Here is a 25,216-nt window from a genome sequence, read left to right as displayed (position 1 = left end):
CCAAATTGACAAATTGGTGACAAATTACCATATCTCGTCAGATTTTGAAGTTACACTAGTGATTGATGTGATGCACAAATTCTTCTGATACAGCACTTAAAGCTGAAAACCTTGGGTAAAGAGTGAAAATGACCCATCTGGTGTCATTGTCCATACAGGGTAGGAGCAATACTCCAGAAGTCAAAGCAAATGTCAGCATGTAAGGTGAACACCAACTTGTTAGATTGTAAAATTACTTTCCATTTTAGTAACTGACAGCATTGCCTCTCTCAGAGTATGTGATATTACAGACTGTTTTCACCTGTTCGTGTTTAAAGTATTCACAGTAGCTTTTAAAATGTGTGCTTCTTTTTGTGCTTTGCCTATGCTGCAGTATTTGGAAATACGCCTCTTTAGTTCCTCATAGCTTACTAGCTTGCTTGAAAATGACTGTAGAGTTTCACAAAAAACACTTGTTATATCGGTTTAGGTTTCATAGTGTGTTCCTGTTGAGGAGAAATGATTTAAAACGAATGTTTTCTCACTGAAATTTGGTTTCAGAAGTTATTTTGATGATTATTTACAAATCCTCATGGACTTGCGAGTTACGGGTGTCTCATAATCAAAGTTCGGCCCTGGGAAGCTAATGGGGACTTTCAAGCTGGGATAACTAGAAAATGTAGGTTGAATCAGGTGGAATATAAGACCTTTTATACCTTTAGACATTGGCAGCATACGTTAAGTACAAGACATAGAATTGATTTGTAAGGCTTCAAGTGTTTTAGAACGGAAGGGATCTGCCAAAATCTGGACTAATCTATCTTGCAACATTGCCACTTAATTCCTTTCATATAAACTGCTTCAAGAAAATTTGTCCTCTAATAAAAAACAAATCTAGAATTAATTTAGATTTAGAAAGCATCCTAAGGCTGTGACTTCAACGAAGTACACCGTTGCTATGCGGGGTCTTAACCACTAAGGTAAGCATTTTTGTAGTCTAAAGATGCATGTTTATAAGTCCATCAGAAAAACTATGGGTAACTGGTGGCCTGTCCAAGTGAAAGGACTGCATGCCACATGGAACAAGGTTTGTTAACTCAGAGGCATGGAAGGAACCCCCTGAGTAAGAGTGGTGTCTGCCAGCACCGTGTGTATTCCTGCACAGAGGCATTAGCCTACTGTTTTATAAATCCGCACAAAAGGCACATGCAGAAGAGAACAATTATGTTTCTTGCCACCTGCTTTCTAATCTCTCTCTCAGCTAGTTCAGGTTTGAAAATCTCTATTCAGAATGTAGGGGGAGAGTGAAAGGCAGATGGGAAAACAGGTATCCATGTGCTTTAAATAATTGTCTATCTGGCAGTGGCCAGTTGGATCTCTCAGTAGAGCTCTTTTATTAAGGACGGGATAAATAGCTTTTGGGGGTGGAGACCAAAAGGCCTAAAGGCCTGACTTCTGTGCCATCCAGATATCATAACTGAGCAGGTGCAGTCAGAACAGACAGTGAAGATGGGCACACTTAATTCTTCCTAAGCAGTTTTTCCCCCTGTCTACAGACAATATATTTCTTCAGAAAAATCCAGCTAGGCCACTTAAAGCCTTTTGCTTTTGGATTGCCCCTGCAACCATTGCTCCTTTGGGATACTCTACAAAAGGTGTGAAAAGGCCTCCCAAGATACATTCCTGTCAAATACAAATGTTCTTTACCTGCTGGAGCTTTTCAGCATGTTAGAAGAGACAAAACCTAATGTGTTCCAACATACCTTGCTGCTATTGAGTAGTACACACAGCAAAGTCATGTCAGTGACCTTCACCTTAATTTCAGTAACTCTGCTCTGTTAAGGCTGGGGTATAACAACGTTTGTGCCACTTGATCTAAATGAAGGAGGTAAAGGCAAATCTTGTTAATTGTGTTTACAGCACAGCACAGGTTACAGGTCTGTTAAGTGATGTGTTTTGCCATTGAATTTCCAGGTGTTTGACCCTGTTTTGAGGGATGGTGCTTGGAGAAGGATGTGAGTCCAAACCAAATTGGATGCTGGCGTGGACTGTGCAGCTGCTTAAACAAAACTGCATCCCATCCTGGGAAGCACGTGCTGTTCTGGACAGTCATGTTCCAACAGATGGACTTGGGGCATCCTTAACTACCATTCTTACCTGTCCCCTGCCACTGGGTGCACACATGGCAAAAGCAAGAGTGCTTCCTCCACTGCATTGGGCAGTGGTTGCTGTGTGCAATGCAGGAAGGCACTAGTGCTAAGGGGTGCTAGAATTTCTTCTGTTTTGACAGTCGTTCAAGTCCCAGAGACCAATATCCACAGAGATTTTGGTCTCTGGGACACAGAGAATGATCTGATTACAGCCCATGGGTCCCCATGCAGAGGAACCACCTCAGAATACCATGATGTGCCTGGCTGACAAATGAAGTTGCACACATTCAGGCTGGAAGGAAGCAAGGCTTTTAACAGGGAGAGTAAGTTGTTGTTGAAACATATGGCCAAGGCAACACTGGATTTTCTTACGTGCTTCACTTCTGTGTGGAATTTGGTTCAAGTAAGGCTGTTACAGAGGTCTTGTTTCTCAGTCCTTGGTCTGTCCAAGATGCTTTGGGGTGCCAGTTGAGGGGACTGCTGTGTATGTTGTAGACACCTGTCCATCAGTCCGGAAGGGGACTGAAACTACCCGCTTCTTTCACATGGTCCACCACACGTTTGTCAGTTACTAGTAATTTTGTTGTTTCTCTTGAGTAACGCCACAGGGTTTGACCTAGCAAATGCTTCAAATGTCTTACCAGTCACTTGTGGTTGCGGAGCACTTTGGGATTAATTGACTTGCAGCGCTGTCATTGTTAGACAGACTACTCGTGCATCACAGGGCGCTGTGTATGCTGCTCTCATCTTGGAGACATCGTGATGACCACGGTTGTGTAGGTCTTAAATAAACAGGACTTTACCTGGGCGTTCTTGTACTGTCCTCTGTCACAAGCTTTCCATGTTAACAGCAGCTCTGTTTACAACGCATTGCAAACATTAGGAGTAGGTTTTTGCATGTGTGCCGCGTGTGAGTTTTTTCTGTGCTTTCTGTTGCTAGAGAATGTTTTTCTTTTTAGTGTCCTTTTTCAGATAAGGAGCGTATCAGCGTATGTGGCAGTTTCAGTTGAAGTCATTTGAATGAAGCGTCAAAAACTGAAATCCCAGCAAAACATGCCTGATTCTGAGGGTCTTGGGGCTTTTGTCACGTCTTTCTGCCCAGTGCCAAAGCACTTGAGGTTTAGGCATCCCCATATCATGTGAATAGCCAGTCTGTGTCCTGGTGATAAGCATGTATGCAGGTGGTGCTGTTTCAAGTCTTGTGGCTTGTTGGATTTCTTCTCTAGACAAAAAAAGAGTGATCTTAAAGTGTGGTGTGGATTTTTGAATGCTGCAATGTCTTCCAGTTAGTAAGAAAATTAATACCTATGAAGCATCCACTCTTCTTTGCCTCCAATGCTCAAGATACTAGCTTTACAGGTTGTTTTTCTCCCCATTCTGCATAGTTAACCAGAGCACCAGCAGAGTACAGTTATTTGCGCTTATTTTCTTTATTATTCTGGTGGCATTAACAGTATCATCTTAACCTGGTACATGTTGTCTCCAGAGCAGTGGCTTTGTTTCTCATTTTCCTGAATCGATGACTATGTAAATATGGTAGGTAGGTGGAGGGGGTGGTAAAGAACAGCTAATTACTAACTCAACTAAGCATCTTTCTTTTCCAGTCTGATTGTGCAGCCAGAACAACTTGAATTAATTGTATCTTTAAGGTAAACCTCATGGGCCAGGTCATCTTATAAAGAGTTTGATTTTCCTTGAAAGTTTTCCTAGAAATTTTAAAATTTCTGCCAGAGTCGAATTAGGGTTTCAAATACTCAGTCCCTGAGAAACTGAACTGAAAGGGAAAAGCACAGCTAACACTCTGTGCTGTTAGTTTAGAACAATCTTTCATATTCCTCGAGTAGACAGCCAAATACCATAATAAAACAATATGGCCAACAAAAATGTACTCTAATTAGAACAGAACCAGTGTGTGGAACAGAAGTTGTAGAAGAAATAAGGTTGCAGAGAAGCTGTACAACTTTTCAGCACCATTTTCAGTGCTGAATGTTGTGATATACCTGCTCGGTAAGGTGTTAAGGATGAGAAAGTTGCAGCTCGGGAAATAGCAAGAGAACATATTGGGTCGAATTTATGAATTAAAAATAAAAATTGTCTGGAAATAGAAAAACTAAACAGCTGATCACTTATAAAAAGCTGAAAATTATTTCCAAGATCTAATGGTCATAAAGTGCAGATAATAAAGTATAGATAATGTAATAAATAATGTCATAAAGTATATATAATGCATTAATATCAGCCTGCATTAAGATTTGAAATCTGACTTCATGTTTTTAAACCTGTCTGGATGTTGCAAGTCTTACTGCATTTCTAGCTGGACCTTACAGCTTTGCATGTCTAAAGCTCATCTGTAAACTATACTTCTGCGGGTTTTTAGAAAAGGAAAGCAAACTAATCTGTGGAGGAGCTGAACTGGCTGCTCTGGTATAATGCAAGTAATCTGCCTCTACATTTTTGGATAGTATTTTTGCTGAGGTGTTTATTTGTTTGCTTGTTTTTTCTATGTGCTATTGTTAGCACTCAAGAATATGATGGGGTTTACTATGGGGGGCTTTCACAGAAGCTATGAAGGGGGTGATAGCCTCAGCATTTTTTAGTTTTCTAATTCTCCCTTTCCATCAGCACTTCGTGGTAGTTTCTCTTGGCTACACATTCTGGGCAGGATTTTTCTTTCTTTTTTTTTTCTTTTTTTCTTTCTGTTGTGTGTATTGGGGCATACAGTGCTGAAACAGATGGAGAAAAAAAAAATCCTGTCATGCCCTTTGCTGCTTCAACTCTGGAAGTGCTGAAAGCCACTTCAGTGCTTTCTTCTTTGGTTCTGTATTGTGAAGGAATATCCCCACACAGAAAACAGTCCAGAAAGTATTTGACTGGACTCAAAAGCATACCATTGCTCAACATGAGATAACTAAAAAGAGGAAAAATTGGGAAACTAAACAGCCAACATGTGCTAATTCTGGACAGATGTGGCTCAGTGAGTGAGAAAGGCTAGTCTGTTAAAGCTGTGTTACTATGTTGGATAGCATACAGAAGCCTTGAGCTGTAGGAGCCCATTCATATATCAGAATTGCATCTTGATGATGTGCTGAAAGAAACCCCTGCTCGGTATGGCCGCACAACTTGTTCTGTGCATAGGCTTTGCTGTCTTCCGTATCCAGCCCAAGCACTTACGGGAGCCATTAGAGTGAGATGGAAAGTCAGCCTTCAAAATCAGAGTTGCTAATATCATATCACAAGGCCATTGCTGTTGTATCGAGATCAGCTCTGGAAATGATTTAATCAGGTCAGGGTATTGCATTTCCATTTTCACCACTGAGCTCTCGTATCACTAGCGTTGCTACCAGTGTTGCCACCACTGGAAGCCATCAGTTTTCAGCCTTTGTGCTACCATCAAGAGGAAGTGTAGAAGTACCTCTTCTACTCAAAAACTTAACTTTCTTTTACGGTGTTTCACTGCTTTTTCATGGTAAGGTTTTCCCCTCATGAGATGTTTCAGAAGACCATGCTGAGCAAAATAGCTACCATTTTTCTTTCAGGTGTAGCAGCGCCAGAAGATTTTCTCTAGCTTGAAGTAATGCCCAGTCCGGCTTTGGCTCTGCTTGTGAAGTTAGGGGCTCTGACTAATTTTTCAAAAATGACTTTGGTGCCCTGCTAAGAAGCCTCCAAGAGACTTCCACAGAGCAACTTTTAAAGTGTGTCAGGCCAGGTCTTCGTCATGAGTTACCCTTGGCAGAGGCCGCTGTGGTGGCGATGCACTGAAATCAGTTCATCGTTTGAGTTGCTCAGCACACGCCAGCTGTGTCAGGGGAAGCATGTTCCTCTAGTGACAGGTGGTAGGAAAGAAAGGGTGAGGAGCTTCGGAAGCTTTCAGTAGCCAGTTGTTGGTATGAGGGGTTTTTAGACCAGCAAGTGCTTGGGCCGGTGTGTCTCACTGGTTGGATACCACGTTGACTGGAGCAGAACAAATGCTCTGGCCCACCCTGTGGAGAGCCTTAATCCAAGTGTGTGATGTGAGCGTGTTACAGAGGTGTTGCCAGCGTGTTCCAGCACTCCCTGAGAGAAAGGGGCAAGTGGGATTTATTGCTTTATCGTTGTACTCAGAGATTCCCCTCTAGGGTTCAGGGACCAAGTGCGATAGGCAGTGCTCAGATGTTAGGTTTGCCACGACGTGTCTGGGGGTTTAAGTACACCCTCTAGTAAAGGCATATGAACGAGGTCCTTCCTCTCAGCTGAAGTGTGTAGTCCTGTAAATACTCTCGTTTACATCTCTGAAGGAGATGTAAAGTGCAAAGTTATTAGTATTTTCTCCTACTTCCCATTCTTTCGGGTGAGCCAGGTTAAAGTTACCATTCACATTTAGGGTTAGAAGCAGTATGTGCAGCTCTTTGTAAGTCAAGTCAAAGCCTTGACTTCGCAACATTTCTCCTTATAACGTTAGAAAGGTGGACTGAGAGGAGAGATTGGGAAGGGGAGCTTTAGTAGGACACTTTTTGTATTTGTGACTGGCAATTTCCAGCCTTAAGGCTGGGCTTTTCAAAAGTGTTGCAGAGCCTATTTACTAAGAAAACCATAAACTTCACAAAAAAAACAACACAACACATATGACTTGCAAAAAGCTATTTTATTATATAATAATACAACACAAACTGAATGTATAAATTCTATTGCAGGAGCTTCCTGCTTTTCTGCAGTTCATATTCTCCATGTAATTTCAATTTCATTTATAAATATTTTTTTCAAAACCAAACCTGAATGTGGTGTTCACTAAAGTCAATTAGTGGTTGTGTTTTTTGCTGAAGCACAAATGTATTTTCTATGAGTCATTAATAAAATCAACACCGATGGTGATTGCTACACAAAGCAACTGAAAGGACAAACAAACGGTTGAATGGTTTTTCAGTTTAGCATGTTCAGTTTGGTGTATTACTGGACAAAACTCTTGATCAACTCTTGTTGGTTTGGCTTGAGGAAGCTTCGTGCTGGCTGTTTCCCACTTTAGCTTTTTTGCTGAAATGCCCCTAAACAAAAATAAGTCCTGTCCTCATCTGTTGATGTGACGACTCAAATTAACACATGGTTTTTGACTAACCTGAAAGAACTTGCCAGGTGCTGGAGGTTTTCTATTTGCATCTGGGTTCACAAATTTAAGTTTAGGGTTTTAGGTTTAAAAAAAATTTCTTGGAAGTCGTTGATGGTATCTTTACATAAATTTAAATATAGCGAGGTTTATTGCCAAAAATACAATCCTGCTCTTTTTAAAGTATTTTTTTTATCTAACTCCACCCCCCCGATGGAGAACAGATTTTTGTAATTTTACGTTCTTTTTTTTTCATCTTTCTTCCTTATCTTTTAACATTCTCAGTTCTAGATTCAGATTTCCAGTGCTAAGAAGAATGTCCAAAATGTTGTATATATAGCAATGGAGGGGACCGTGTTCTGAAGAACGTCTGCCAAGTGTACTGAGTTTTATATAAATATAATTGGTCTTTAAACTATATGTTAATATGATTTTAGCTAGTAATCAAACTGAGACTCAATCACTTCAGAATGTCTTTTTCATCATTAGAGAGGAGAAAATGTCCGTATAGGTGCTGCGCTTCTCTCATAGTACTACTCTTTACACGTTATCCTGTTTGGAGTTGAATTTTTTCTTGGTATTAAGATTTGTGTGCTCTTTAGTGATCTTATTTTTAGTCGCTGACCCATTATCTGACATGTAATACGTGCAGAATTTTGCTGTAGCAAAATGCCACATCTACATGTTCTACTATGAAAACAATGCCAGTTTTTGCAAGTTCAGTTAAAATGAATGAAGCTCGAGTATTTTTTCTTTTTAAGCTAAGCCATAGTAAGTAGATCAGAAATGGAGCATTCATTAAGAAATTGGACTGTTATCTTTTGTGAGCACTATGTAAAGTACTGGATTTAATAACAAAGATGTATTTTTTTTTAAGAGCTAATAACATTTAGAAGGTCTTGTTTTAGTGTTACTGGCTTTTCCAAATGTGAAATTACTGTTTGGTTTCCGATCTTAGTAGATTAACCTCAAAAAAATAAACACAAGTTTGAAAAGGCCTGCAATTACTGTAGTATCTTTTTAACTTCAGTGTAAAGCCTCTGTTTGCGCGCATGCATGTGTGTGTGTGTATATATATATATATATATATATGTATGTATATATATATATATATACACACACACATATATATGCGCACCTAAACCTTTTTAATCTTAATACCTATATATTGACTGTCACGGAACTGATCTAGTTCTAGGACCTCTGAAATTGTGCAAGTGTTGTAGTTTCTCAAATACCAGTGAATTTTAGAAATTTTACCAAACTCTCGCTTGTTTCAACTTTGACAATCTTGAAATCAGAATACTTGCTCTAGTTTTGTTAGCTCTCACTGTATCGGTTTAACTGTAGCATGTAGTTTCAGGGCCTAAGAGACAGAAATCTAGTTTTGGTGGTTACTCTGTCTGCTGAAACAGAAAACAGAAAAGTAAATGATGTTTTATTTTATTCATTTTTTTTTTTTTAATCTTAGCAGTTCAAATGCAGCAGAAGAAATAGGAGTGATGTTTTTAATTGATTGGGGTGTCAGAGTCATCACGTGGATAATCAGGAAAAAGTTTAGGAAGGTGCATGTTTCAGAGGGTTTGTTGGTAAAGGTGATCGATGGAGAAAGTAAAGTGAGCAGTGATTTAAAAGTACCAAATGGAGAGTAGGAGTGAATTGAGAGACAAGCAGAAGGAAACTGTGTTCAGCATCTCATTGACCTAGAAGCTTAGATTTGACCTGATGAATATTCACTGGAGGACAGCCTTTTCTTTTGCATTAGGATGTGTGTGAAATGTTTCATTACCGGAGAACATACCTATTTTCTGTTTAATGAGAAAATTGGGTTGATTTTTTTCTGATAATCTGGGAAAAAGGTGGTTTGGAAAGAGAAGACAACTGGCAGGTGTCAGCTGAAGAAATGTTTGAATAATAACATTGGCACCAGTATTCAATAAAGTTAATCTCATACTTCATGTATGATTTAATACTTCTTTTTGCCTGTTCTTACAGTTGCAAGCTTTTCTCTTTGCTTTGAGCAAATACCATGGTTTTGGGACAAGTAGCTATTCTCTGGCACCTAATTTCATGTGTGCAGTTGAAGTAACACAATATCTGTTTTGAGGTGTTTTGTCCTTTCTCCACTGAATAATTCTTAGAAAACTGTCAGTCCAAGGGAAGAAAAAACATTTATTTAAAACTAAAAAAAAAAATCCAGACCTCCATACAGCGTGACATTAACCTTATTTTGTATTCCCTTCACTAATGTACAGTTTTGGATCAACTCTGTATTGCGTGTGCAACCAGATTAATGTTTATTGAGTGAAGCTGCTGACTTGGTACTGGTTTGGAGATTGCTGAAATTTTCACTGGGAGATAGTCTGCTTTACTCTTTAACAGTCTTTTGATGTTTAGCTTACTCTCTTTTAGTTGCCGTGTTTCAGTGGTTGTTGCCTGCTTACATCTTAGGCTTTGCAGTTTCAGAATTGCAAGCGAACTCTGCAGGATAATAAAATAGCGATGTCTGTGTCTTTCTTGCATGCTAGTACCCCATCTAAAATGTTGTAGCTATTTACTTGTTTCCTTGACAAAGTGTTCTGCTTTGAGAGGTCCCTTTGGGACAGTTCTTAGATGTTATCTGCAAAGGTATGTGCTCAGGAGGAAGAATGGTGTCTTGGGGCACAAATAAACAAATATTATGATCCTGGGTAGTGTTTTTTGTTTTTTTTTTTTTTTTTTTTAAATACAGACAAGAGGGTTCAGTCATGAAGTGTCTTCCTATTGCCAATATGTTTTAAAAAAAGAATGTGTATCCAGCATACGTGAATAAAAGCTAATCCCAGCAAAGTATGAATAGCTACACAAAAAAAAATCCTAATGGGTCTCATTTATGAAAACCTGCCTTGTGCAGTCCTGTGTAGCTGCTGTATTTCTGGTATCCGATTGTGATGAATGATATTTGATTCTATCATTATTATTGTTTAAACATAAAGACGCAAAACTTGATGGTAGGGTGGGATCCTCGGGAGTTACCAACTCTGGCCAAACTGCTTGGGTTAAAGTCACAGAGTTTCACTGGTTTATTTTTTATTTTTGTGCCTGTGAGAGTTGGGTTAGGCCACTGCACAATACTTCTGAAATCCCACCTCTAGCTATTTCTGAGTTGAGTGTGTGATTATTTCCTCACAGGGAGGAGTCCATCACCACAGCCTTCCAAAAACACCACACGCAAGACACGCATCCGTCCAAATACCAAATTCCAGCAGCTTCTCAAAGAGGAGGTGTTTAAAGTTATTTTAATCAGGCTCATTGGCTGATGCTGAGCGTTTGTCGGCACAATAATGAGAGGAGTGCTGGTGTTACTTCACTGGAAGTTGTAGGTGCTGCAGTAGGATCAGGCTCTGGATGAGCCATTCAGTACCATATGCGGTCTCCTACAGGCGAGTTTCATGCTTGCTTGCGGTACTGGGAACTAGCCAGCCATGACAAAGAAAAAGAACACTGTGGGTCTTCACCTTGTGCTGGTGCTACTTCTGCTTTTAGAGTGAACATCATCTGAAAGCCCCTCTGCATGCAGTTTGTGAAGAGCACTCAGCATGTGCCACAGCTTCTGAAATCCGTGGAGCAACTTGTATCAGTCAGCCTGTGTTGTAGGAGCAAACCCAAGGCACATAGCGTGTGCTAGTGTTAACCTGTCTCCTACTTCAGTTTTCTTTGTCTTTCTTCCCTTGGCGGTGCGGTTATTGGCATGGAGTGGTGCAGAGGTGTGACAGATTGGCATACACGTTTACTTTCAGGTCTGAGGCCCTGTTTCTACTGGAGTGACTCACTTGGAAGTGATGCTAGTGTCCAAGATGAACCTCTCAAATGTGTCATACAAGGTTGTTATCGTAATTACCTGTCACAATGCAATTACCGTCCTTGGTTCAGGAGCCTGTTAGTGGATGTATTACTACTACTGCAAGTTTCTAAGTGGATGCGTCTACATGAGCCCTTGTGGATCACCGTATGGCTCTGAGGCCATCCTGGTGCCTCACAGTAGACATCCCTTATCCTGACACAGGGCAAGGAAGTCTGGTAAAGCACAGGCATGCTCTCAAAACTGTGTGGCTGTGAGGAAAGCACTGGCCAGAGAAGTTCTGTCAGGCTGAAAGAAAGGCTGGTGCTTTATGGAAGTGTTAGTAAGGAGGTGGGGGTGAGGGATCACCACATCCTTTCTGACGTAGCGGTGAAGTTCATGCATCTTGTAGAGGATTAGTGTGATGGTGTGTCATGGTGCAAGAGGCCAGGGCCACTCACACAAGTGATTATTATTCTTTGGTGTGAGGTGACAGGTGAAGTAACAAAGTGCTTGTAGGGAAGAGCAAAGAGAGGATTCTGAGCCTGCAGAGTAAAGGCGGTGCTGGAGAAGATGCTACCTCAGGTAGCTGTCACATTTGAGCAATGAACTTTTCACACGCAGCCTTCCACCTAGCAAATGAAATGCCTGGCAGATGTGTATTATGTTCCACCTTGTTGGCAAATGTCACTTGAAGGATCTCTTGTAAATAAACGTTTGATTTTTTTTTTTTTCCCCTTGTGTGTTACTGGATGAGTGTGCAAAGTTATCAGGGGTTTTCGTATTGTTACAGAAAGATAACCTAATGTGTATTTTGTGGTGGACTCTTTGCTGTGAATCCTTATCTTTACAAGTACATCTGAAAAATTTACAACTCTGCTTATCTCAGATGCTGAAAGACTTCCACTGAATAATTTAGTTTTTATGTATTTGAGCTGAAACCTATTTTCTTGGAAGTCCTATTTGAGAAGTCAGCTAAATATGCTTTCAGAAGCGTTCGTTTTCTTAATAGTCAGAAGGGCAAAGGGGGCTTTGAAAATAAAATGACAGTTAAACTGAGCGTTAACAATGCAAAGCAGTAGAGTATGATTACACTGATGTTTTAAATATACCCAGTAACACTTCCAATGCATGAGAAGTGCTTGTCAAACTTCCCTAATTAATCTTGTAACTTACTATGGTAGCTGACTAAAATGGTGAGGCTAACTTTGTGGAAGAAAAGTACGGGTTTTATGGTTGTCCTTCTTGAACTTTCAAAAAAAAATTAATTTTAAAAGCAAAAAGCACCCCACAAACATAATTTTCTTCTCCAAAATGCATTGCATTTTGTTTGGTTTACCAGCCATGTGGAAAAAAAAATGATTAACACAGATTCAAAAGAAATTGCTTATCACCATTTTAAGTTGAAGACTTTGTTCAGAGAAAGGGAAGGGCAGGAGACAACTTAGTTTTACTAGAAAAATAAGAATGTGATTTTTGGGGAAAAAAAAAAAAGAGCTATGCTTTTTTAGTAAAGATGTTTCTATTTAAAAAATCTTGCTGCTGGTCCCTTGGATAAGCATAACTAAGTTAAGTCTTGGCAACAAAGCAGATGTGAAAACAATGTTTTAAAACCTGGCTGCACAGAGATGGTAGTTGCTTGTCTGAATAATGGTGCATCTTCCTCAAAATCTGTAAGGCTGCACCAGTCTAGACCACGAGTAGCACAGTAGTAGATAAGTGCATGTGACTTGGATGTTTTCTTCTAATTTCTTTTTGCTTCTTTACACAGGGAGTGAAGTATCTCTGTATTCCTGCTGCTGACTCACCCTCGCAGAACTTGTAAGTAATTTAAAAATAAAACACAAAAACACAGAAGTCCTTCAGTACACCACGGTGCCTGTTTCATAATAACCTAAAAGATCTGATTCTGATCTCTCACAAATATTGCACTAATGTGTTTTTTTTATCTGTTAACAAAACACAATAATGCTTTCTTGCAGCCACTTCGGTTCTGCCCCTGCTTTTTGTAAGGGGTTTATAGGAGGGTCAGTGCATAAATATTGTTCATCCATTTCTGGCTCTAAACTGTAGGGGTTCCTCAGTGTGCCTGCTTGGAATTTATTCCCAGTTTATTCTAGCCATTATTTTTGTGAATCTTTTTGCTTGACTACTCTTTCTTGCTTGCACTATCTCTAGCCCCTAAGAAGTGGAAAATATGTGCAAAAGCTATGAAGCCTGGTGCTTCAAAGGTTAAAATGAATTCCTCACAGTGGGCCTTTTATAAAAAGCCCCAGTGTGCAAAGTACTCCTGCAACTGTCTGCTCTGGATGAGTTGCACCTACGTCTGAAGGCCCCACTGCACTTATTAGTAGACTGGCATGGTGGGGAATTTGTCTGCGCTGGAGTGATTGTTGCCTTGAGCATGTATGTACTGAAACTGCTGAGTCCCAGCCTCGATCTTTCTCATTGCTGCTCACATTTGTGAAATGCTGATTGATTTGCCCTTGGTTTTAATGTTTTGAACCATTGAACTGAAGGTGCGTGGCACATCTTGATTCCAAAGAGAAATCAAAACAAATTTTGTAAGAGAACTTGGATGGTGACCAACTCTTTCTTCTAGAACTCACTGTTTATGTTGGGGACAGATGAGGGGGGTTTCAGCCACATCCTGCTAGCAAGTTTTGTAGAGAGGCAAGTACTTGAAAGAAGCCTGGTATGTACGGAAGGAAATGCAGCACTGCTTTTCTCTCACATCACAGCAATATTCCGGCTGATGCTTTCGGTGGATATTTTTAGAGAGTGTATTTCTCATACCGTAGAAAGATTCCAGTGTGGCATTTGATGTATATTGGTTTGTCTTCTCATTGTGATGCGTTTCTTTAATGATTAAAAAAATAATAAAAAGCTCCCACCACCAACAAATAAACACAAACCAAAAACAAACAAGGCCCCCTTGTCCCCCTCCCCGAGCCACAAACCCTTAATTTTCAAGACAGGTCTGTAATGAGAAGGCAGATGGTTAACTACCTTTGTCACAGACAACTAGCTACGTTTGATACTTAAACTAAAGTAAAAAATCAATCCTTTTTTGTAGAGGAAAAAAAAAAAAGAGATTAGAGGGAAACGTTCAATGTCTTATTAATTGTTCATTGGTATTCTGAGATCTATAGCATTTCTGAAATGTTTTCCAAAATCTGCTTCCTTTTCTTAGTAGAGATCTGGATCAATTCAGGGAAGGGACTAGAGGGTGCAACATTTGTGGTGAATATTAATTATTGTACAGTTCAGTCCCTCCATCACTGTTAAATATCAAGGAGTTATATTGAAAAACCACCTCCAGCACTTGAACTGTCTGGTGTGGTATCAAAGCTATTAAAGCTTCAGTAAGAAAATACAATATTTGCATGAGTATTGTTTCTGTTATGCTGAAGGCGTCTATGATTCTTGCTTTGGTATCAGGTGGTTGCAAGCAAACGTCATTACTTCTAATACTGAGACATTTTATCACTTAAAATAAAACTTGATGACTAACCGATTTTTCTTTTTTTGCTTTATACAGTGCAGAAATTCAAGTAAAGTCAAATCACGATGTCCCCAAGCAGTGTTTCTACTTGCTTTGCGCGTACAGCCCTCTGAAGCAAGAGGAAACTGTTTTTGTTCAGACTGTGGGGACATGACAGTCATATCTAGGAATGGGTGACCGCACCATGTATATGCCCCCTTTGTGGAGGGGGAGATAAATGGGGAGGAGATCCCTCTGCAACACCCTTACATATCTACCCTCTTCTCAAAGGAGATTCTGGTGGTCTTGGGGAAAGAAAAAAAGAAAAGCACCCTCCTGTGTTGCATATCCTTGTGTTAGCAGTTGCTGCGAGGCACGACAGACTGGACATGCACTGCTCTCTTGCATGTGCTGCCAAACAGCAAGTTTGTCAGAAGCTCCTGAAGCTTTGTTGCTATCTTGCAACAAAGAAGGTCCAACTGAAGGCCCTAATCCACTGAACTTCAGGTCTGTGAGCTCCTAATTCACTGCAGCTTAGTTTTTGTGAGGGGAACTTTACATAATGCACCAGTAATCAACATAGGCTTGTTTAGTAGATCTCTTATCCTCAGAGGGATGAATTGCCAGAGAAATATAACAGGGATTTACTTCCCTGTTAATACATGAGCACTCACTGAAGTGGCTTGAAAGCTTGCCTCTGCTCCTGCGTTCTGCACCCACTTAGTACAGCAACACAGCAGTTGCTGTTGAGACCAGAGGTGCTTCCTAGGAGTTAAATGAGTGTTTCCCTGGACCGTGAGTATTTTGCCTTGGGCCACTGACTTCCCCAGAAATGCGATGTCCTACAGAACCTGTTACTAATAGGGTATTCTGTAGAAACCAAACCTTCCGTTTCTGCCCTGCTCTAACCAATTGTCTTAGGCTCTGTGTTTCTAAGGAACTAGCATCCAACCGTCAGGCTGGTCATGGTGATAACCCAGAAGCCAGGGAAACCCATTATGAAAAGCAGTTTAGGTGGACCTTTGCATTTAGATTGCCAGAGGAAAGCAACATCAAGATACCTCTTCCTATCTGTTTTTTTTCATGCATTCTTTTTAGCCTTTATAGTATTTCTAGAAGGCTGAGCAGCAACTGTGATATTTAGGTCTGGTGTTGTAACTCGGCCCTCTGGCTAGCTTTGGATAATCCAGTCTGCTACCGTATAAGTTTAGGTAACTTTGACATCGTGCTGGTAGGGGCACTCTACTGGTTCTTCTTCCTGTGGTGTTTCCCATTGTGAAGATGGTGCAGTTTGAGACCGAGTTTTAAGCTGGGAGATGTAACAGTAAGATGTCACATAATTAATTGTATTGAAGTAGCTGCTCAGTCCAACAAACAGGTTGTGATTCAAGGCATTTGTCAAGTGTTTTCCTGTTACAGATGATAATCAACTATTCTGTGGTTAATGTAAGACTTGCCATTCTTTGTGTCTCTGGCAATTGCCTCACGGTTAACTGATCCTCAATCTCAGTTTTTTGTGTAAATAAGTTTGTGTCATAACTTTGAAAATGTGTTTAGGCAACCGTGTCCGCTGTGGAGCCAGCAATGCTCTTATACCATCGGTTGTGGAAAAGCACGTTTCTCTTTTTCTCTGACTCAAGGTGAGGAAGGGTTGTGGTTCTACAGAGCAGCCCTGGTTCTGAGCTTTGCTATTTCTCTTCTCATTTTCATGATTGCCTGCAGACACTTACACTTGACAGTGAATCAGCAGACTGAGTGTCAGCAATAAGGAAGGACAAATAAAACTGAGTGAATGGCGTTCACTGCTAGCTATATTTAGTACCTTGCAAAGGTGCTGTGCTCATTCACAGATGCTTTTCAAACCAAAGCATTGAAGTGTTTAACCAAAAGTTGTGCTAGACCATTGAAGTGAATTCACGGTGCTTGGAGCTGCTCTGTTGGCCAGATTCTCTAGAGAGAGAGAGGAAAGATAGGTGTATGAGAAGATAGGGATGTTGTCAGTCCAACCCTAAGCAAGCTTCACCTGATCAAATCCACTTGATCATGGGCAAGCAGTCCTGATTTGTGCAGTAGCAATGCCTCTTGTACATGCAGCCTGGTGTCATTTGTCACCCGGGTTATCTATGTGAAGCTGCTGATTCCCTACAGGTGGACCCGAGTGTCATGATTTGTTGCAGTTCAGCCAGTGAAAATGTTTTGGAGCAGCCGTCTGAGTAGAAATGCATTCATAAGGCTTCTTTAGTTGTCTTTGCTCATCTCAATTGATAAGTTTCTTGAGAAACACAGAGTCCTGAGTTTACTTTCTGCCTTAAAGCCTGGGGTTAGCTCATGCCGTGACGTTTTTCTTACAAGTTGCTCAAGTTTCTTCCGGCTGCGTTCTCTGTGTTGCATCCAGTGATGCAAGAACCGCTGTGGGGAGCGAGTCCTGGCTTTGTGATCCTTCTTTCTGGATATATCAGCTTATATATCAATGCCTTTGCAAGTCCCGCAGGCAGTCGCTCTTGCATCAGTGTCCTCCTTCAGTTCTCAGTGTTTACAGTATCAACAGCTGCACTTTTGGGCAGGAAGGGAAGCTTCCTTTTATGTGGGCATTCCTGATTTTTGTGTGGCTGCTGGTGCCGGGCTGAGGTTTTTTCTTTTTACCCTTGTGGTATAATATACACTCAGCGGGAGGGGAAACATCTTGAGTACAGGACGTTGTGTTTCATGGGTGTTAAGTGCAGTGTGCTTTCAGGTTCGTCTTTGCTTCTTGCGAGGTGTTCAGTGCCGTGCTTTCTGGCAGTCTCCTGTCTGTGCTACTACTTGTGAGCTTGACATGCATGAGCACTCAAAGGCTTAAGTGAACTCCAGTTCTGTTGAGCTGAGAGGTGCTGCTGGCACCTGTGGTCAATTACGGACAGCCCCAAGGGGTTTCAGCCCAAAGGGCAGGGGCAGGGTGAGCATTTATTTTCCGTGAGTCTTTTTTTTCCATGTTTTCTACCACAGTGCTTAACAAAATGTAGACTGTAGGCAGGGATTGGATGCTGTGCTAAGTAACAGTGGGGTCCTGAGATCTACAGGGAGGAAGCTAGAAGGAGATGAAGTAGCCAAGACTTGAACAGAGAATTTTTTTCATACCAGTGACAGAAGGGAAAGATTTCATGTTGCAAAGAGTCATAATGTTTAGGTGTGTCCTAGTGCATGGTTTGAAGGAGAAGTCAAAGTTAAGCTCCAGTTTGGGTAGCAGGATGCTGCTTTGTGAAAGGCAATATACTGAGAGTTCGTGTAGCCATGCTGAGTTTCACCTGATGTCAGAGTATACTCAAGGAGACGTGAGGTTGAGTTACTAGTTAAAAGAGGAATAAAACGCAAACTGAAACACAGACTTGACAATCATCAGAACAAAGCATTTGCTAATGTTTATCGCACCATAGTACCTAAAATACCAGTTTCTCCTTCAGGTAGCATGGTGAAAAACGATGCCAGTGAATTTGGGGTTTCATCGATAGATATCAGCTTTCACATTGCAAGCCCCGTGTTCAGTTCTAAATTCTCGAAACAGCATTAAGTAAGCTTTCGGATGCATTTTTCTCTAGGTAGTGATTTTACTAAATAGAGCACTTTCTTTACTCCCCTTCTGCTTCTGTTTTCAGGGCAAGGCATTTCAGAGAGAGCATCAAATTCATCCATGAGTGCCGGCTTAAAGGTGAAGGCTGCCTAGTTCATTGGTATGTATAACCCTGATCAAGAAAGCTTCAAGGTCTCTGTGCTTTTACTTGTATGTTCATCATGTTAATGATAAGGTAGTGTTTATCTCCATTTTATAGCAAAACCTGTTTGGACTGAAGTGCTCTTTTTATTTGAGGATCCCCAGAAAATTTGCAAATGCTATTAAAGCATCACGCAACTAGAACTTCTGAGCCACTAGGCTAGGCAGCCGCCTGGTGATAAAAGGAGCCCAAGAAATTCTTTGATAAAAATCAAACCTCTTTATTGGTCTTTCCTAAGAAAGTAATAATAGTAACATCTCTTTGACTAGGGTTCTTAATTATTTCCCATTATTGTTAATCATTGTATTTCTAAAGGTTTCTGTTATCCTAATAATTTGATTGGTTTCCATGACAGCTATTTGGGTGACTTCAATGTTACTACAAATAAAAAGTAGTAAAAAAAATTGGAAAATATTTTTTTTCTTTCAGCTGCTGAAAGAAATGTTGCTTTTTTTAATAGCAGGTCTCTGATTGGAGACTCCTGGGACTATAAAAAGTAAAAAAAAAAAAAAAAAAAAAAAAAAAAAGGAAATCCCACCCTGTTTGTTTTTTTTTTTTGCTCTCTGCTATTGGTTGTAGTCTGTGTTGTATGTCCATATGGCATATCTGAGTCTATATCTGGAATCGGTGTCATCTCATGGTTTGAACACTGGACTTGAACACAGGCCCTGAGTATAAACCCTTGGTTTGCTACCAACTCATAGCAGGGCTGTGGACAAGTCATTTGGTCAGTCTCCATGTATGTAATACAGGAATAATATCTCTAAATTTTGATGGGTTTAAAAAGCACATGTTTAAATTTTGTGATATACTTCAAGAGCATAAGAGGGCTTGGAAATGCCAGATGAAAGAATCTGATACAAACGTAGCCCAGGCACGTTCTTTATACTCACCATAGTAAGACTTATAGGTTCTTCTAGAGCTGTCAAACCAGCACTAGTGAATGATTCTTACTTTATCCTACTGTTTCAGGAAACACGAGTCCTGAGAGCGTAAGTTACAGAGTGCATGGATAGCAGAAATAGTAAAAGAGCTCAAGCAACCAGACTCGTGGACTTTACAATTCAGTTAAAGTTTCTTTCAGCCCCATAAAAACGTAGCCTTTATTCATGGTGAAAAGGGAACAGTCCTATTTTAGTGCCCTGATCTGTATAGGCAGAAGAATGTGGGTGACTTAGCTTACTCAAAACCAAATCTCACTTAGAACATGTGTGCTGTCCTCCCCTTTTGTGAAGACAATGCTTGTTCCTTCATTTCTAGTCTCATATGAATTATCCCTCTGAACCAGCTTTCTCAATCTTGTCATCAATCTGTTCTGATGCATTTGAAAAAGCAGTACCCAAATCCCCTTAGCTCAAGTACAGCAGTATTTCTTTATGGTGGCAGGCAGCACAGCAGCCTCCTGTGGTTTTGGGAAGTGATGCTTTCAGTGCTGTACTTCATCTGTTTGTTGCACCTCGTTTGTCATGCAGCCTTGCAGGTGTCTCCAGGAGTGTAACGTTGGTGGTTGCCTACATTATGACCATCACCGACTTTGGCTGGGAAGATGCGCTGTCTGTTGTCCGAGCAGCAAGATCCTGTGCCAATCCCAACATGGGCTTCCAGAGACAGCTACAGGAGTTTGAAAAGCATGATGTCGATCAGGTAAACGACCTACAAACAGATGAAATGAGAATCAGAGCTCTGACTTAATTCATGAGCTACTTCTCACTAGCTGGTCTGACTCCTTGGTTTTGGTTTGTGGGAGTGGCCTCTTGGTTAAGCCTGCTACACTGGAGAGGTACAGATGGAGCTGAAGGTAACAGGGAACATGGGATGGGAGGAAAGATGAAGCACAGCATCTAAGCACACCTGCCCAGCTACGCTCTCAATCCAATGATCTTCATGTGTGCTGAAGACATGATACAAGACTTAACACCTTTAGAGAGAGGAAAAAGTGAAGAGTGAGTAGCTCAGAATGCTGCAGTAGTGAGATCAAGCTTTAATGCTGGTTGCATAAAAGTATTTTTTCCTCACATTCATTTGGAATAGTAGGCAGGAAAGAAATCATAATCAGAGAACTTTGCTATCCAGGAGTCAAGTTAGGTTCTCATTATGACTTACGTCCTCCCTCAGCAATACTGTCTGTGGCTGAGACTTCATAACCATTCTGATTTGTAGAACAGTCTCAAATCTGACTCTTCTGCTTATTTCCTAGCCTTTGGAGGCTTTGTAGGGCTAGGAGAATTGAGGAAACAATAAGACTGCGAAGTGGTTATTACGAAATAAAAATTAGTTTCTTACCAGTAAAAACAACCATCCTACGCAAAAGACCTGCTCCCCATGGGTGATCAGTGACTTCCACTTACACTAACTTCCTCCTCGGTCTGTCCCCTCTGTTTTCCATTGCTCAGCACATTGCTGTTCTCTGGACTTGCTTGGATTTTACTTATTTAAAAAAAAAGAAATCAATAACAGAGGCAAGCCAAAATACACGAGGCAGAGGAGTTTGGCTTTTTTACCCCCTCCCCATCGTTCTGCTGCAGAAAGCTCAGAGTTTAGAAATTACCATTTGTTTTGCATGATGCAGCTTGCAACCATAAATATTTGTGTTGATTTTTTTTTTTTTTTTTAAATATTTAACCGAATGTTTCCTGGATCGTTTGGAACTGATGTAAATGGTAGAGTAACTGATTTTTAAGAGACAGAAGTCAGAGGGGGACTTTCCAGACTTGTCTCCTTCCTCCCTTACAGTCATTTCTACTCTAATTGGTCTGGGCTAACAGCAATGACAATTAAGGCTGTATGCAAATAGCCCGATAAAGACAGTAACGTCTCTCTTTTTTCATCCACAATGGACGGGGCATTCTGCCTATTTCACTGAGGGGGAGGCAGTAGGTTGCAAAAAGAAATATCCACCTGTAGTCAGCGGCAGGGCTGTAGTTTCCTACCGGCTCTTAATAGCAACCACATCCTTAGCAGGTGTCTGTTTACACACCTGATTTCAGTGGAATATTGCCATCTGCAAAGGGTGTGAACTTTTTTTCTGATTGCAGCACCATGGGTGTTTTGCTGTGCATACATAGGGTGGTATCCTGTGGGGTTTCTGGGATGGGGGTCCCTTAGATCTTGGCCTCACAGGAAAGGGTTTAGTCACTAAGAGGGCCGTGTGGTCTGCAATAACTCGGTGCTTCCAGGCAGTAGCCTGAGGCTTCAGATTTGACTCAGCATGTTAGGATCTCTTAGGAATGGGAGGGTGTAACGATACTGAGGTCTTGTCTCCTGATGTTCAACTAAATTGTCTTTACAGCTAAAGTTGTCCATGAGCCCCAAGTAGAACAAAGCTATGGAAGTTAAGGCTTGAAAAATTCACAGAAATAGTATCCCCACTGGGACGGGATAGATGGGGTCTGTGTCTTGCTGCTTCTAAAGAGAAGACCAACAAAGATTGCCAGGAGTGACTAAATGGACTTAAATACTTCAACTGGCAAAGAAATGACAGAGTAACGTGACAAAGATTTATAAAATTGAGAGGAATAGAGAAGGTGAACAGGTGTGACTTGTGCTCTTCCTTGTAATATAAAGTGGAGCTATCAAGTGGCAGGTCCCAATCAAAGAAAAGCATTTCTTTTATTACAATATGTACTTGTGGATGATGTTGGCATCCACATACCTTGTAGCAAAAATCTGTGGATTTGAAAAGTGATCTCATGGTAAGGAAAAAAAATAAATGATATCAAGCACAAAGATCCTGCCTCAGTTAAAATATCTGGAAGCTGAGGAAGATGTCCCAGCATGATTGACCTGCAACTGCTTTGTTTTCTCAGCTTGAACCAGACCTGGTACTTCTGTTACCATATTCAGTTAGTCATTTCAGTAACATGTAAGGTCCTGTGCTATAGCTGTCAAAGCTCATGGCCTTTTTCTTCCTAGAAGATACCCTTCCTGGTATCTACAGTTCGGTTTCTACTGCTGGTGTTTGTTAGCTCAAGATGAAAAGGCCATGCGAGTGGTTCACTTTCTGATCTCCTAACCTTCTGAAGTTACCTAAGCCTGTTGTGACTGGGGCGAGTTGACTGATCATGTTAGCTTCCACACTTACTCATCTCGTTGTTTGGACGTGCAGCAGGAGGAGGCTGCTCTTGACTCCAGGATGTCCCAGTGGGTGTTCCTTGCTTGGTAGCACTCCACTCAACCAAGCTGTTATGTGAGCATGTCATTTTAAGGGATGTAAGGGATCTCAGTGATTTCTTCTGTGTTCCTGTGCCTACGTATTCTGTGCTGCTTGGGAAGGGCATGAAATATTTACACTTTTTTTTTTTCAGGTTGCATGTATTCTTAAAGGCTCTTGAAATTCTGTAGGGTAGGAGGGAGTATTACTTCTGCATCAGTCTCTCCTGTTGTTGCTTCACCATGTTGTATCTGTCTGTTCATTTTCTGCAGTTCAGGCAGTGGCTGAAAGAAGAATATGGTGAAAACTCTTCTCAGGATCTGCAAGAAGCCAAAAATCTTCTGAGCAAATATAAAGAGCAGGCAGAGTTGCAGCAGAGTACTGGGGGAAGACAGTGGAATAACAACTTCTCGTCTGTGCCATCCCTCTCGTACAGCAACTACACAACAGAGACCTAATTGTAGAAGGTTGAATTTTTCTACCTTTGAAAAACATCTTGCCATAATTTCCATCCCATCTTCAAGACTGTCAGCAGTAATCATGCAAACAGTTGATTTGTAGAAAGCTTCTTGATGAAAATACTACATTATGTGTGTGTGGGTGAGTGTGTTTGACACAGTTTTATAATTTGGGCAGGATCGAGCTCTTCGTATGCTCCGAGACGTGATCCAGTTACTGTGGCTAAGCCAGTCTGTTAGCCACAGCTGTTATCCCCACATAGCCTGGCATTTGCTGTGAGGTTAGCTCAACTCCTTTCGTTGTAGGCTAGCAAAGGGCCCTGAGAGATGAACTCTGGTGATTCAAGCTGTGGCAGTTTGACATCTCTGTGCTTTTAACGTGGCAAAGATGTTATTGCACCTGAAGAAGGGAGCTCAAGTCTGTCTCCTGCTGTTGTTCACAGTTCATTGGCAAGTAATACCCTGGAGATGGACTTGCACGTGAACGCTAGACTGTAAACTGGAGCAGGTGAGATACATGCATATACCTTTCTGCCAACAGTAGCATCTAGGAGAGAAGTGTGACAGACAGCTCTGACTAATAACATCTTCAACTGCCACGACTGTACTTGCTTCAGTGCACGTGAGACAGAGCTGTCGGCAGAGCTGCCGCAGGCCACGAGCGCAGAGGCTGTCAGCACAGTTCAGCTGATATGCAGTGATTTAAGCCATGTTCGCCTGATGGTCGGGAAACCAGATGCACACGGACTGCTCTGGAGAGTAGTTTGTCAGGTTTCCAGTACCACTGACCTTCATTCCCTGTGGAACACGTGCCTCTTCAACACATGCCCCTGCGCGTGTGGTGACGTGTCTCCAAAGAGTGGGCTTGGTGTGAGTGCGAGCACCTGTTTTATTGCTTGTGCTGTGGTTTGCTCCCTGACTTCAGCTACCTCAGAAATGCTGTACTTGTCATTGTGGTTGTAAATGCAACCTTGAAAATTGCCTTGTGTAATCTTAATTTGACACTGAGTGATGTAGGTGTGCGAGTGTGTGTGTGTGTGCGCGCGCGGGGGGTGCGTGTGCATGTTTCACAAATGTCTGTATTTGAGAAGTTTTTCTTTTAAAGTTGCCCATATTCCTCACTAGTTTAAAATTTGAATTGTTTGCCTTTCTGCCATTTAAAGACCACGTATATTATGCTGTGATCAAATTTATAGGAATGCCTTTATAAATCGTGTTTTAAACTAGGTTAAAATTAGGGGCCGTTCTCTGCTCTTGGTTAACAAGGTCTGTTTCTAGGATGGAGCCATTGCCTGACTTAAGTGTATTTCAAGAGTGTAACGTCAAATACGTCACCAGAGATGCTGGGCAGTGTGTGTTGGTTTCTGATGGTGTAATTGGGGCTGTCACTGATGCTAAGATAATGGTCTCTTGTCTTTGTCTCAGAGGATGAAAGGCCTTTTTTTTTTTTTTTCCAGAGGATTGAATAAAAATTAAAATATCTCTCTGAATAACCAGGGTATTTAAAAACAAGCAAACAAACCCCGCAGTTGTTTAAACATGTGATGTATATCGTGCTAAAAACTGAGCACTGAGGGAGAGTCAGTCAGCATACTAAATACAGCTGTCATCTCTTTCAGTTGTTTTGGTGCTCTGGCCTCCCACCCCTTCACAAAATTCCTCTTCGTGTGATTTCCTGCCTGCTTTGGGAGGCAGTGAGTTCTTTGGATGCTGGGAGCAAGGCTTTCGGGGTCAAGTAAGCTCAGGCCTTGTTAAATATTTTCATATCATGTATGTTCTGTTTTGTGAAATATGGATCTTGCATATCAATAAGTGTCAAAAAGGAGAAAAAAGTAATGGGGTGAAACTGGCCTGAGCTCTTCATCCGAGTCCAAGCCTAAATCGGACTCTTAATTGTGCAGGTGCTTTAGGTTTTCTGAACAAAATTGGAGCAGGATGATCATACCCATATTGGAGTAATGGGTGCTGTTGGGCTTGGGGAAGGTGCTGGAGTTTGTTTTCAAGCTTCTGTAGCTAAATGAACCACTACCTATTTGGGATGTCCAGCACCTGTATTCTGTGTTTGCCTGGTAGCAGGAGTATTTGGCTCTCCTCAGAGGTGTTGGGCTGCAAATAAGTAGCTGTTTAGGAAATCCCTCTGTGCTCTGAGAGCGTACGTGCTAAATGGAAAAGGCTTTCCTTGGTAAATGGGTCTGATAGATGTTCAGGATGGCGGTCCATTTGTTCAACCCTCTCATAAGGTCGTGTAAGATCAGCTGGTCCCCAGAGGGTAGCTGCCAGAAGTACCCTGCTGGTGCTCTTGCAGGTATTCAGCCGGTCCATCCCGTAGGTAACTGCCAGTGGTATGTG

At 41.3% G+C, this 25,216-nt stretch overlaps 1 protein-coding gene across 1 annotated transcript in view; it reads left to right on the top strand.

The window, feature by feature from the left end:
* The window catches only part of DUSP22 (dual specificity phosphatase 22), a 38,295-nt gene extending 13,955 nt beyond the window's left edge, over positions 1 to 24,340 (top strand). Inside the window, exons 4-7 of the mRNA XM_032181489.1 lie at positions 12,798 to 12,847; positions 18,143 to 18,217; positions 19,732 to 19,903; positions 22,682 to 24,340. Of these exons, the coding sequence (XP_032037380.1) occupies positions 12,798 to 12,847; positions 18,143 to 18,217; positions 19,732 to 19,903; positions 22,682 to 22,867 (483 nt within the window). The 3' untranslated portion in view covers positions 22,868 to 24,340. The remainder of the gene's footprint in view (positions 1 to 12,797; positions 12,848 to 18,142; positions 18,218 to 19,731; positions 19,904 to 22,681) is intronic.
* The last annotated feature ends 876 nt before the right edge of the window (positions 24,341 to 25,216 follow it).

The sequence above is a fragment of the Aythya fuligula genome, chromosome 2, assembly GCF_009819795.1.
Source record: "Aythya fuligula isolate bAytFul2 chromosome 2, bAytFul2.pri, whole genome shotgun sequence".
Lineage (NCBI taxonomy): Eukaryota > Metazoa > Chordata > Aves > Anseriformes > Anatidae > Aythya > Aythya fuligula.
The sequence above is the reverse complement of the archived record's forward strand: the minus strand, read 5'-3'. Positions and strand labels throughout refer to the sequence as shown.